Source organism: Ruditapes philippinarum, unplaced genomic scaffold (assembly GCF_026571515.1).
Source record: "Ruditapes philippinarum isolate M1 unplaced genomic scaffold, ASM2657151v2 ctg3024_1_1_1_1, whole genome shotgun sequence".
NCBI lineage: Eukaryota > Metazoa > Mollusca > Bivalvia > Venerida > Veneridae > Ruditapes > Ruditapes philippinarum.
Genome location: NW_026862479.1, coordinates 14,600 through 26,325, shown reverse-complemented (window position 1 = coordinate 26,325; position 11,726 = coordinate 14,600). Strand labels below are relative to the sequence as shown.

The window sequence follows — 11,726 nt, the reverse complement described above, 5'->3', positions numbered from 1 at the left end:
CCTTTTAATTTCAATAATTGATGAATCTTCTCTATTACTTACTCTCAAACTGTGAATTTTCCATGGCCGTGATGTAGTAACAATTGTGTATTTTTTTGTAAAGTCACGTTCAGGAAGGCCTGCCTGGAACTCATTTCTAGTCTCACTGTCAAAAAGACCATTCATCTAAACATCAAGCAAAATAATTATCTTTTCAGAATCATTTTCCAGAAGTTTACTTAAATTTTTTATCTTATCATATCGCATTTCAAGCATTTTTTGGATACTTCGGGTCTTTATGTTATGTCTAAGAGAAATATAAAACATGAAATCAAATTTCTTCATTTCCTTGACTCCTTCAACACTCATCATCTTCATTGTGTCCATCACTGTGTGCCATACACCAACAGTTGATCAAATATTTACAGAAACTACTCTTACCAGACCCTGCATCTCCAACAACATAAATAAATTTCTGTGGTTCCCCGTTCTTTGTGAAAATCTCTGACATGGACTTTATTTCTTTGTCCTCAGACTCAGCTTTGTTTTTTTCTATCTTGATTGTTATAGTGGGTCTTATATAAATGTCACTGAAGTTATAATTTTCCTCATCTGGTTGTAAAGGTATTGCTGATACTTTAAGTACGTCACTGCGATAATGTTCTATCAATTGAGTACGACAACCTGAAATTTATTGAAAGCAAAACTCACAAATTATCTTAACATTACAAGATTCCCTCACAAACTAGAGAGTTCCCTTACATTGAAATATACTATATGATAAAGTTATCACAATTTGGGCCAAATTCACCTGTTTTAGCCTTATAATATTATATGAAGCATACCTAATTTAGCCTTTACATACCTGATATCTAGCCTTTTCTGATAAAAATTTTATTAGCCCCTTCATTCTATATATATAACATACCTAATTTAACCTTTCATATTCTATATAACATACCAGATTTTGCCTTGTCATGTTCTATATAATATACATGTATTTTGTACCTTATAAAGCCTTTTTAAATTCCTTATAATATACCTTATTTAGCCTTTTCATATTCTATAGAAAATACCTGATTTAGCCATCTCATATTATATATAACAAACCTAATTAAACCCTTTCATATTCTATATAACATACCTGATATAGCCTTTTCATATTCTATATAACATACCAGATTGTGCCTTTTAATGTTCTTTATACCTTACCAGATTTAGTATTTTCATTTTAAATACTACCTACCTGATTTAGCCTTTTTCATATTTAATAATAAGTAAAGTAGGTGAGGAACACACGTACAACACCAGGTCAAGTTTTAAAAGTTTTTATTGGCTACTAGTTTCGAGTAATACAATACTCTTCATCAGGCTTAAAAAATATCAAATTCTAACTACTGAAGTACTAATATTTAGGGATACTTTTTTGTGTTTTGTTACTATAAATAGAAGTATTGTTACTAATAATAGATCTAGTTTTGGCACTGTTCCAACAAGCTTATCATTAAGTATAACATGTATATTGTTAGAATAAAAAGAATCACAAGTTAATTATGCTTTGTTTAATACCCCATAAATCTGTCCAATGTTTATTATGAGTTCATTTGTTTTACTGAACATACCATACTCGTCTTGGCAAACAGTTTCTGTACTCGATGATGGGGAGGGTTCCTCAAAATTTGCAGTTGGTGTTGTTGGTCTGCTGTGCTTTGGAGTAGGTGGTAACGGCGAGATTGGTGTAGGAATCAAGATGTGTGTTGGTGGTAGTTCTACATTTGATTTGGATGGTCTCTTTTTGTTGAATTTTAAGGCTGGTGTCCCTGTCTTGCCCATAACAATTCTAAATTTTGGAGTTTTTGTGGTAGTTTGGTTGTTGATAGCTGGAAAGGTGAATTTTCATATTTAATTTACATACCAGATTTCGCCTTTTCATATGCTATATAACATACCTGATTTAGTCTTTTCATTTTATATATAACATACCTGATTTAGTCTTTTCATTTTATATATAACATACCTAATTCATCCTTTTTCATATTCTATAATTATAACATACCTGATTTCGCCTTTTTATATTCTATATAACGTGCATGATTTAACCTTTTCATATTCTATATAACATACCTGATTTAGCCTTTTTATATTCTAACTGTTTTTGTTGAGGAGAATCTTCTATCTTGAGTCTTTTTATCTCCTGCAACATAATTAATAATACAAATAATTGTGTTTTATTCAGTAATTTTCTAAAATGTCTATTGTTTACAGTAATATTGGAAATTTAAGTAAGTCCATTTTACAGTGTCCCAATATATCTCAAAAACATCTAAATCAAATTTCCTTTAATGAAAATCAATTTCATTGCAAAAGCAAATAATTGTTCATTTCTACATTTTTGGTGCAATCATACAGAATTTAACAAATGAGTTCAACACGGTATTGGAATTGAGGGACAATAAAAAATTTGGCGTAGCAGTTTATGATGAAATGTAAAAGTTTACAGACGGATGCCGGACAAAAGGCCATCAAAACAGCTCACAATGATGTCACATTGTGATAGGTGTGCTAAAAAACAGTCTATAGTCCATACTTATTTATGCTACCTTTACCCTATTGATACACCCCTTTTTTATTTTAGATTTCTTATTTGCAGTCAGGTCTTTAGTTGCTAAATTTGAAAGATTAAAGTTATGAAAACTTGCATTTGAGCTTGATCAGCCAAAATACTGTCTTTAAACTTGCCCATGTGACCACGTGTATTAAGCAAATTTTGTCTCAATCAACAACTGTAAACCCCCCCCCCCCCCCCCCCCCAAAATCATTTCCTATATATCTTTAATGTATTTAAAAGCGACTTTTGCTCAACGCTATCGGCGACGGCTATTTAGTCAGCTAATTGATATTAATCTTTTTATCAAACAACCACTTTTAAATTGTAAAACACGGATGTTACTGCAGACATATTTTAAAAGTGCTCCTACCTGTCAATTGTTTGTGTTTTTAGTGAAAGCCGCCTCGTGATTTGACAAGTGTCAACAATCATAACAAAATATATAAATGTGTGAAGAACTGTATTTCCGAAACAGTTTTTAGCGTATGCAAATGAAGTTAATTAAAGATGTGACATGTATGATCGAATAAAATCGATAGAACAATGCCCTGTCCTTACTGAGATGGTGATATTCACTTCACTGTTGATATTTTGACTGCATTGAAATGACCTTGAACTTTTATAATCAGCAATCAAATTAATAGCTACAGATACATGTAGTTTGTTTCTTTGAATTGAAAATCACCACAGAAAACATTTACACAAATTAGATTTTACGTGTCGAGAACAAGGAAAAGTAGCTTAAAATTTGAAAATGAAAAACATGTAGGTAATGGATCAAAGCTGTTTTGTCAATAAATATCAGAAAGTTATTTTTTTTTATTTGAACATCTAATGAGATGATCACAGTGTTATAATTATTAAACATTTATATAAATTAAGTTGAAAAAACTTCCCCACCGGGGAGGAAAGAAGACGCATAAAATTTTCCTTTTCTATCATGCCTTGTCTTAAGAGACTGTTTTGTTAAGTGACCATTTCTAGAAGGTTTAACATTATAGAGGCATAATTTATAGGTCCTCAGTCAAGTCACATTCCTATTTAAAGAAAAAGTTATAAACATGATACTAAGGTATGGCTCTATTTGACCCATGTTCATGATTTTCATAACTTAGGCAATGCCATATTAAATATGTATCACTTTAGCCATGTAGCCTAAGGATAGGTCATTGTTTTCAAAGGGGAAGTTTTATACATGTATAGGCAAAATCATAACTGTTCAATAGAATTTCTTAAAACTTGGCATGTTCTTAGGCTATGATAAAGATACACTGGAACCATCACTGAAGATGAGTAAACACCCCCATCAGCAACTTTGACTTTTTGAAAATTAAGTGGTCTGAAAAAAATATTGGAACTCAACCAATAGTAAAAGAAGTATCAACTGTGTACAAAAAAAATTATTTCAATTAATTGAAACAATAACCGTGGTCTTCATATAAGCTGCTTATTATACATCAAGTTTGATTACACTATCTCATTCCTAACTCTAGTTATTGTCTGAAAACCATTTTTCTTTATTTAGTAGGGGTGACCTTGACCTCAACCCTAGGGGGTCGAAATAAAATACCACCGGGGTCTTCATATAAGATGTTATAACCCAAAATTGATTAGAATATTCCATTCACATCTCTAGTTTATGTCCGGAAACCATTTTTCCATTTTTAGTTATGGTGACCTTGACCCCAGGGATCCAAATGCAATATCAGCTTGGGTCTGCATATAAGCTTGCTATACACCAAGTACAATACCTTATTGCAAACTCAAGTTGTCGTCCAGAAACTATGATGTGGACCGACCGACAGACAAGCTGACTGCTATATACCCCCTTCTTTTGTGGGAGTTATAAAAATGTGGGCCACAATCCTTTTTACTGAGATCTCTACAAAATTAGACATATTTGCCTATACAAGAGGGCCATGGTGGCCCTGAGGTCGCTCACCTGTATATAGGCCCCCCCCAAACGTTGCAGGGCCAATTTAACCCAAGGGCTTTTATTTGCACAAACTTGGTAGACACCAATAAGAAGATGTTTCATGCTAAGCTCTAGCTCATTGGGCTTTTTAAAAGAAGATTTTTTTTAAAGTTTTTACTATACACATATAGTTAAAAACAATGACACCCCTGGGGCCGGGCCAGGGCTTTAATTTGAAAAAACTTTGTAGACACTTACTAGAAGATGTTTCATGCTTAATATCTAATCTCTAGCTATTTGGGTTTTTTTCAAAGAAGATTTTAAGTTTTTGCTATACACATATAAAGAAAATCAATGACCCCCGGGGCGGGGCAAATTTTGACCCCAGGTCTTTTATTTGAACAAACTTTGTAGACACTCACTCAAAGATGTTTCATGCTTAATATCTTAACTCTAGCTATTTGGGTTTTTTCAAAGAAGATTTTTTAAGTTTTTGCTTTACACATATAAGGAAAATCAATGACCCCCGGGGCGGTGCCAATTTTGACCCCAGGGCTTTTATTTGAACAAACTTGGTAGACACCTATTAGAACATGTTTGATGCTAAATATCTTAGCCATAGCTCTTTGAGTTCTTTAAAAGAAGATTTTTTAAGTTTTTACTATATGCATATAGGGAAAATCAATGACCCCCCGGGGCGGGGCCAATTTTAACCCAAGGGCTTTTATTTGAACAGACTTGGTAGACACTTATTAGAACATGTTTCATGCTAAATATCTTAGCTCTAACTCTTTTGGTTCTTTAAAAGAAGATTTTTTAAGTTTTCACTATATGCATATAGAGAAAATCAATGACCCCCTCGGGCGGGGCCAATTTTGACCCCAGGGCTTTTATTTAAACAAACTTGGTAGACACCTATTAGAACATGTTTGATGCTCAATATCTGAGCCATAGCTCTTTGGGTTCTTTAAAAGAAGATTTTTTAAGTTTTTACTATATGCATATAGGGAAAATCAATGACCCCCCGGGGCGGGGCCAATTTTGACCCAAGGGCTTTTATTTGAACAAACTTGGTAGACACTCACTAGAAGATGTTTCATGCCAAATATCTAAGCTCTAGCTCTTATGGTTTTTTAAAAGAAGATATTTAAAGTTTTTTCTTTCGGTTGCCATGGCAACCAGAGTTCTGCATGGAATTAAATTCTTTGAACAATTTTTAAAGGGGACCACCAAAGGAATATTCCTGTGAAGTTTCGATGAAATTGGCTTAGTGGTTTATGAGGAGATGTCATTTAAAGTAAAAGTTTACAGACGGACGACGCACGGACGAACGACGGATGGACGGACGCCGGACGAAAAGCGATTACAAAAGCTCACCCTGTCACTTTGTGACAGGTGAGCTAAAAAAGGGCACAATACAAACTTTTTGCTTAATTTATATAGTTTACTTATGTTTGAGTCAGTGTACAAAATTTCAATAAAGAAAAAAAAAGAGTAGATTTACTTTTTTCCACTTTTTGTGAGATTTTTCTTAAAACAATAACTTTTTTTTCATTCAAACTGAAAAGAAATAACAGAAACAAGAGCTGTCACCCAAGTGACACATGCCCCCGAAAATGTTTATTAAGCATGCAGGTATTATGAAAAGAAAAGAGAATGAAAGTAACTAATTGCTAAATTTTGTTCTTTGTATTACTGTACCTGTAATCTCTAATTGTGATCTCTAGCATGATCCTTCAAAATATAAGTGTGACCTTGACTTTTGAAGAAGGGACCAAGTTCCTGGACACAACAAAATATTGTTATGAGATAGACATTTGTGCCAAATTATTACAAAATCCCTCAATGCATGATAAAGTTACAGTCTGGACATATAAGTTGTGTAAGTGGGGATACACAGACAGACTGACATGAGCCTTAGTTGCCACACATTGTCTTGATGTGGTAGATATTTGTGCCAAGTTATTTTAAACCCTTCCATGCATGACAATGTTACAGTACGGACATGAATGTGTATCTTCAAACTCTTCTCGAGAGAATGAGTGTGATCTTGACCTTGAAGGTAGAGACATGGGTACCTTCGAACTATAAGTGTGATCTTGATCTTGAAGGTAGAGACATGAGTACCTTCAAACTATAAGTGTGATCTTGACCTTGAAGGTAGAGACATGAGTACCTTCAAACTATAAGTGTGATCTTGACCTTGAAGGTAGAGACATGAGTACCTTCAAACTATATGTGTGATCTTGACCTTGAAGGTAGAGACATGAGTACCTTCAAACTATAAGTGTGATCTTGACCTTGAAGGTAGAGACATGAATACCTTCAAACTATATGTGTGATCTTGACCTTGAAGGTAGAGACATGAGTACCTTCAAAACTATAAGTGTGATCTTGACCTTGAAGTAGAGACATGAGTACCTTCAAACTATATGTGTGATCTTGACCTTGAAGGTAGAGACATGAGTACCTTCAAACTATAAGTGTGATCTTGACCTTGAAGGTAGAGACATGAGTACCTTCAAACTATAAGTGTGATCTTGACCTTGAAGGTAGAGACATGAGTACCTTCAAACTATTAGTGTGATCTTCACCTTGAAGGTAGAGACATGAGTAAATTCAAACTATAAGCGTGATCTTCACCTTGAAGGTAGAGACATGAGTACCTTCGAACTATAAGTGTGCTCTTGACCTTGAAGGTAGAGACATGAGTACCTTCAAACTATAAGTCTGATCTTCACCTTGAAGGTAGAGACATTGTCTTTATTGCGACGTATCCTTCAATGCATGACAAAGTTACAGCCCGACATGAATGTGTGTACCTATAAACTCTAATTGTGATAAAGTGAACTTCAAAATGAAATTGTGACATTGACCTTTGAGGACGTGATTTTTGGACGCGACACATCGTCTTTATGTGGTAGACATCTATGCCTAGTTATTTCAGAATCATTCTATGCGTAACAAAGTTATTAAGTCCGGACACGTATGTGTGTACCTATTTACTCTAATTGCGATAATGTGAAACTTCAAAATGATTGTGTGACCTTGACATTTGAGGTAGGGACGTGGTTCTTGGACACAACACATCATCTTGATGCGGTAGACATTTTGCCAAGTTATTTTAAAATCCCTCAATGTATGACAAAGTAACAGTCCGGACACGAATGAAGTGGGGACGCACAGATGGACGGACGTAGTTGTATTGGAATACATGTACTGGTATATCAACTTGAAACAAACAAAAGGAAAACATTTTTTACCTGTTTTTGCTCTGTTATAACTGCCTCAAGTTCAGTATACTTTCTTTTCTGTTCCTCTCTTTCTTGTGCCAACTGTCTTTCAAGTTCAATAAATTTATTTTTCAGCTCCTCATATTCCACTTTAGTTGCAGCATTTTCAGTAAATTCCCGCATTTTTGTCATTTCATCTTTGATTTGTTTCAAAATTTCTTCAGAGCATTCAGTAGTGATAACAAAGTCTTTTTGCTTTAGCTGATGAAAAAAAAAATGTTCAATTTTCTTTCAGAGATAAAATGTAGCTATATCACATAGCAACATTTTTATTTCAAAATTACCACAATTGTTTTTTTATTTTAACTCTCATACTTTTTCTGAGGGCTTCAAAAATCTGCTTTTAAGGCAGGATGTGTGGTATAGTCATTTGATTGCCAGAATTCTCTATTTTCTTCACATTTGTTTTTCTTACCTGTTACTAACAAGCTTAGATCTGTATTCTTTATATTTACACTCTGTGGGTATTTTTATTTGATTTCATCATGATAAGTTAACTTAAGGCAGTTGTTACTTAAAATTCACTAAAATAAATTAACCACTTCGAGCACTTTTTTCTATTTAACTCTGTAAATTTAGTAAAATGTGCTTATTTAAAATTATGATAATTTAACTCTATAAAGATTTCAAACTTATAATTTATTATATACACTTACATCTTGGAGTTTCAGTACAGCTTGTTGTGCAGCTGGTTGATGAACAAGTTCCTTACTATCTTGTAGAACTGTTATCATATCATCTAAGAAAGTATTAGCCTCACTTTCCTCTAATTCCATGCTGCTTGAGTGGAAAATCAGGTTTCTATACTGACGTACCTATTGAATGAAAAACAAATAATACAACATAGTTATAGGGGTGTATAACTTAATTACTGTCAGAGTTAAATGGACATTCTTTTTTATGCTTTGTTGCTGTATAAATAGAGTAGTAAACTTACAATGAAGCGTAAAATTCCATGGTATCTACATTATCTAACAGCATCATTGCAAAGGAACAGCAAAATATGCCAGAATAAATAAGGCTTAGTAATCAAGGATCAAATGTGCTTGAGTTATCAAGAATAATTTTTCACATAGAGAAAAGCCCCAACATTCTACAGAAATAAAAGAACATTATAATTAAAGTATATAAATCATTAAATGATAAAATTTACCTTTGAAAAAAGATTGTTTGGTCCTGTAACATTGCATCCAATGTGACTATGAAAGTAATTGTTATTTATGATAACATGAAGCAACCCAGTGCAATCAGTGTCGACTGCTGATGTCTTGTCCTTGTACCCAGGAGCATTTATAAAACATTTGCAAACCTCCCACGGTTCTGTTGACCACTGATTGACATCACTGTTTTTCCAAAAAGGTGCCGGTGGCATTGATGCATGATACTGTATAATGCTGTCATAGATGGCGCCACATACATTGTTTGGACAGGGTCTCTTATTATTAGGAAAACAACAGTTACATTTATCTTGTTTGAGGGGACATATCCCTTTTGAGACTCGGACATGGTCTGGCTGGAGAGTTGTTATCTGACAGGCGCCACATGGTATGTTTGGTTGAGGAGTCTTTGTTTGTTGCATTTGGTTTATAATATCTTTGTGCTGCTGTCTTCCTATGTCATCACAAAATGGCGCAAGTCCCTCTTTAAGATAACCCAAGCCTAGGCCAGCCTTAACCCACTGCCGGTATTTGTTGTTCTTTAAATGTATCTCATGTGCCATCTTGATTTCTAGAAAGAAAAACTAGAAATGTGTCATCATGCCACGGATGCCCCCGCATGCAGCCAAAATTTCAGATGTTATAATATTTAGTTCCAAATTTGTTTGTACAAATTATTTTTTGCATTTTAAGTTCAAAACCCTTAAAACTTTTCAATGTTAACACAAACAATTTTCATAAAATGTTCAAGGCACTGAAATCATTCAGCCTTAACCTTTTGTAAATAGCATATTTCATAATGGCTACATACATTTCCACAAAAGTATGAGTGCTGAAACTGAAAGTTCAAAATTTTTCCAACATTCAAGAAAGATAAGTTTGTCCTAAATCATTGAACCACGACCAAATTCAAACTTAAACTGCTTATTCCTAAGATGTATCTATATTATTAATTTCAAAGTGAAAGGGACATAACTCTGCCAAAAAAAAATCATCAAACCATGACCAAATTCCAACTTAACCTGCCCATTCCTTTGACATATCCATATGTCAAATTTGAGTTGAATATGTAACACTGTTGGGTAGGTAAAGAACAGAAAATGTAGTCATATTCATATTATTTTCAAAGTGAAAGGGGCATAACTCTGCCAAAGATCATCAAACCATGACCAAATTTGAACTTGACCTGAGCATTTCTTTGACGTATCCATATGTCAAGTTTGAGTTGAATGTGTTGTACCGTTGGGGAGATAATGAACGGAAACTGAAAATTTCATATTATTTTCAAAGTGAAAGGGGCATAACTCTGCCAAAAATCATCAAACCATGACCAAATTCGAACTTGACCTGTATTTTCTCATGACATATCCATATATCAAGTTTGAGTTGAATCTGTTGTACCGTTGGGGAGATAATGAACGGAAACTGAAAATTTCATATTATTTTAAAGTAAAAGGGGCATCACTCTGCCAAAAATCATCAAACCATGACCAAATTTGTATTTTCTCATGACATATCCATATGTCAAATTTGAGTTGAATGTGTGCAACCGTTACTAAGAAAATGAACGGAAACTGATGATGACGGAATGACAGAATGACGGAAGGATGGAAGGAAGAAACAGGGTAACACTATATGCCCCGGCCATTACATGGCAAGGGCCTAAAAATATTTTTAGCTACAATTTGCAAGAATCCAAGGAAAACCAACATTAACTACGACTGATCACAAACACTTGTACATGTATGCCCTGAAAGCTGGGTCCAGTTAAGGGACCATGAACTTTGGCTTATAATGAAGGCATTGTTACAATCTCTAGAGGGCCATACTGGCCCCAGATTGCTCATCTGAGATTTGTTGTTAGAAATGGTCATAATTATACAGAAGTAGATATTATTTGGGCCACAATGAGCGGCCAAAATCAATTCAACAATTTCTAGTCATGTGGTGGAGTCACGTGGTGGAGTCACATGGGAGTCATGTGGTGGAGTCATGTGGTGGAGTCACATGGTGGAGTCATGTGGTGTCACGTAGTGGTGTCACATGGTGGTGGAGTCATGTGTTGTTGTTGTTGTTGATGATGATATATATATATACAGAAATACACACACACACATACTATGGTAATAAATATATATGGTCATTTAATGCACAAATCTGAGAAAATTCAGTAATTTAACCTTCAAGGTCAAGGTCATTAAAAAGCCCAAGTGTTTGATAAACAACAAGGTATTGTCCTTAAAGGCCCAACTGGACTATAAAAGCCAGCAGATGGCGCTAGGGCAGGTTTCTTATTAATTTTATGCATGCTTCACTTCAGGGACCCTTTTTCAAAGATTTAAGATTAATTACCAAATGCATTAAAACAACACTTGGCATGTTTGTAGGCATAGATATTTTTGATAAAGATTGACCAAAATTATTTAAAATATAACTTTATTAAGTGTGTTTCTGGAAAAAAATACTAGCTGTCAAATTTGAAATTTGAATTTCCCTGGGAGGAGCCAACTGATCATTACAGGTCATGAACCTTCAGTAGTAAACAGAAGCACGTGGCAGTGTTTATTTCAGGGAGAGAGATTTGTAGCAGACGATGTATATTTCAGGGAGGGAGATTTTCAGCAGACGACACATTGGAATGCTGAATAAAACAATAACTTTTACTGACTTGTTTTATCAAATCCAACAAATTTACTATAATCCATTAATCTATGATTTTTTTTAAATTTCAAAGTACTGATTTAACTTGTATTTGAATGGTTTAAACTTCATGA

The 11,726-nt window shown here is 34.1% G+C and overlaps 1 protein-coding gene across 1 annotated transcript in view; it reads right to left on the bottom strand.

Annotated features, from left to right (window-relative positions):
- LOC132719252 (uncharacterized) overlaps window positions 1–11,070 on the bottom strand; it is a 65,618-nt gene extending 54,548 nt beyond the window's left edge. The window contains exons 1-3 of the mRNA XM_060703016.1: window positions 8,949–11,070; window positions 8,452–8,610; window positions 7,766–7,996 (exon numbers count right to left, since the gene is read on the bottom strand). Of these exons, the coding sequence (XP_060558999.1) occupies window positions 7,766–7,996; window positions 8,452–8,610; window positions 8,949–9,515 (957 nt within the window). The 5' untranslated portion in view covers window positions 9,516–11,070. The remainder of the gene's footprint in view (window positions 1–7,765; window positions 7,997–8,451; window positions 8,611–8,948) is intronic.
- Window positions 11,071–11,726: the final 656 nt, after the last annotated feature.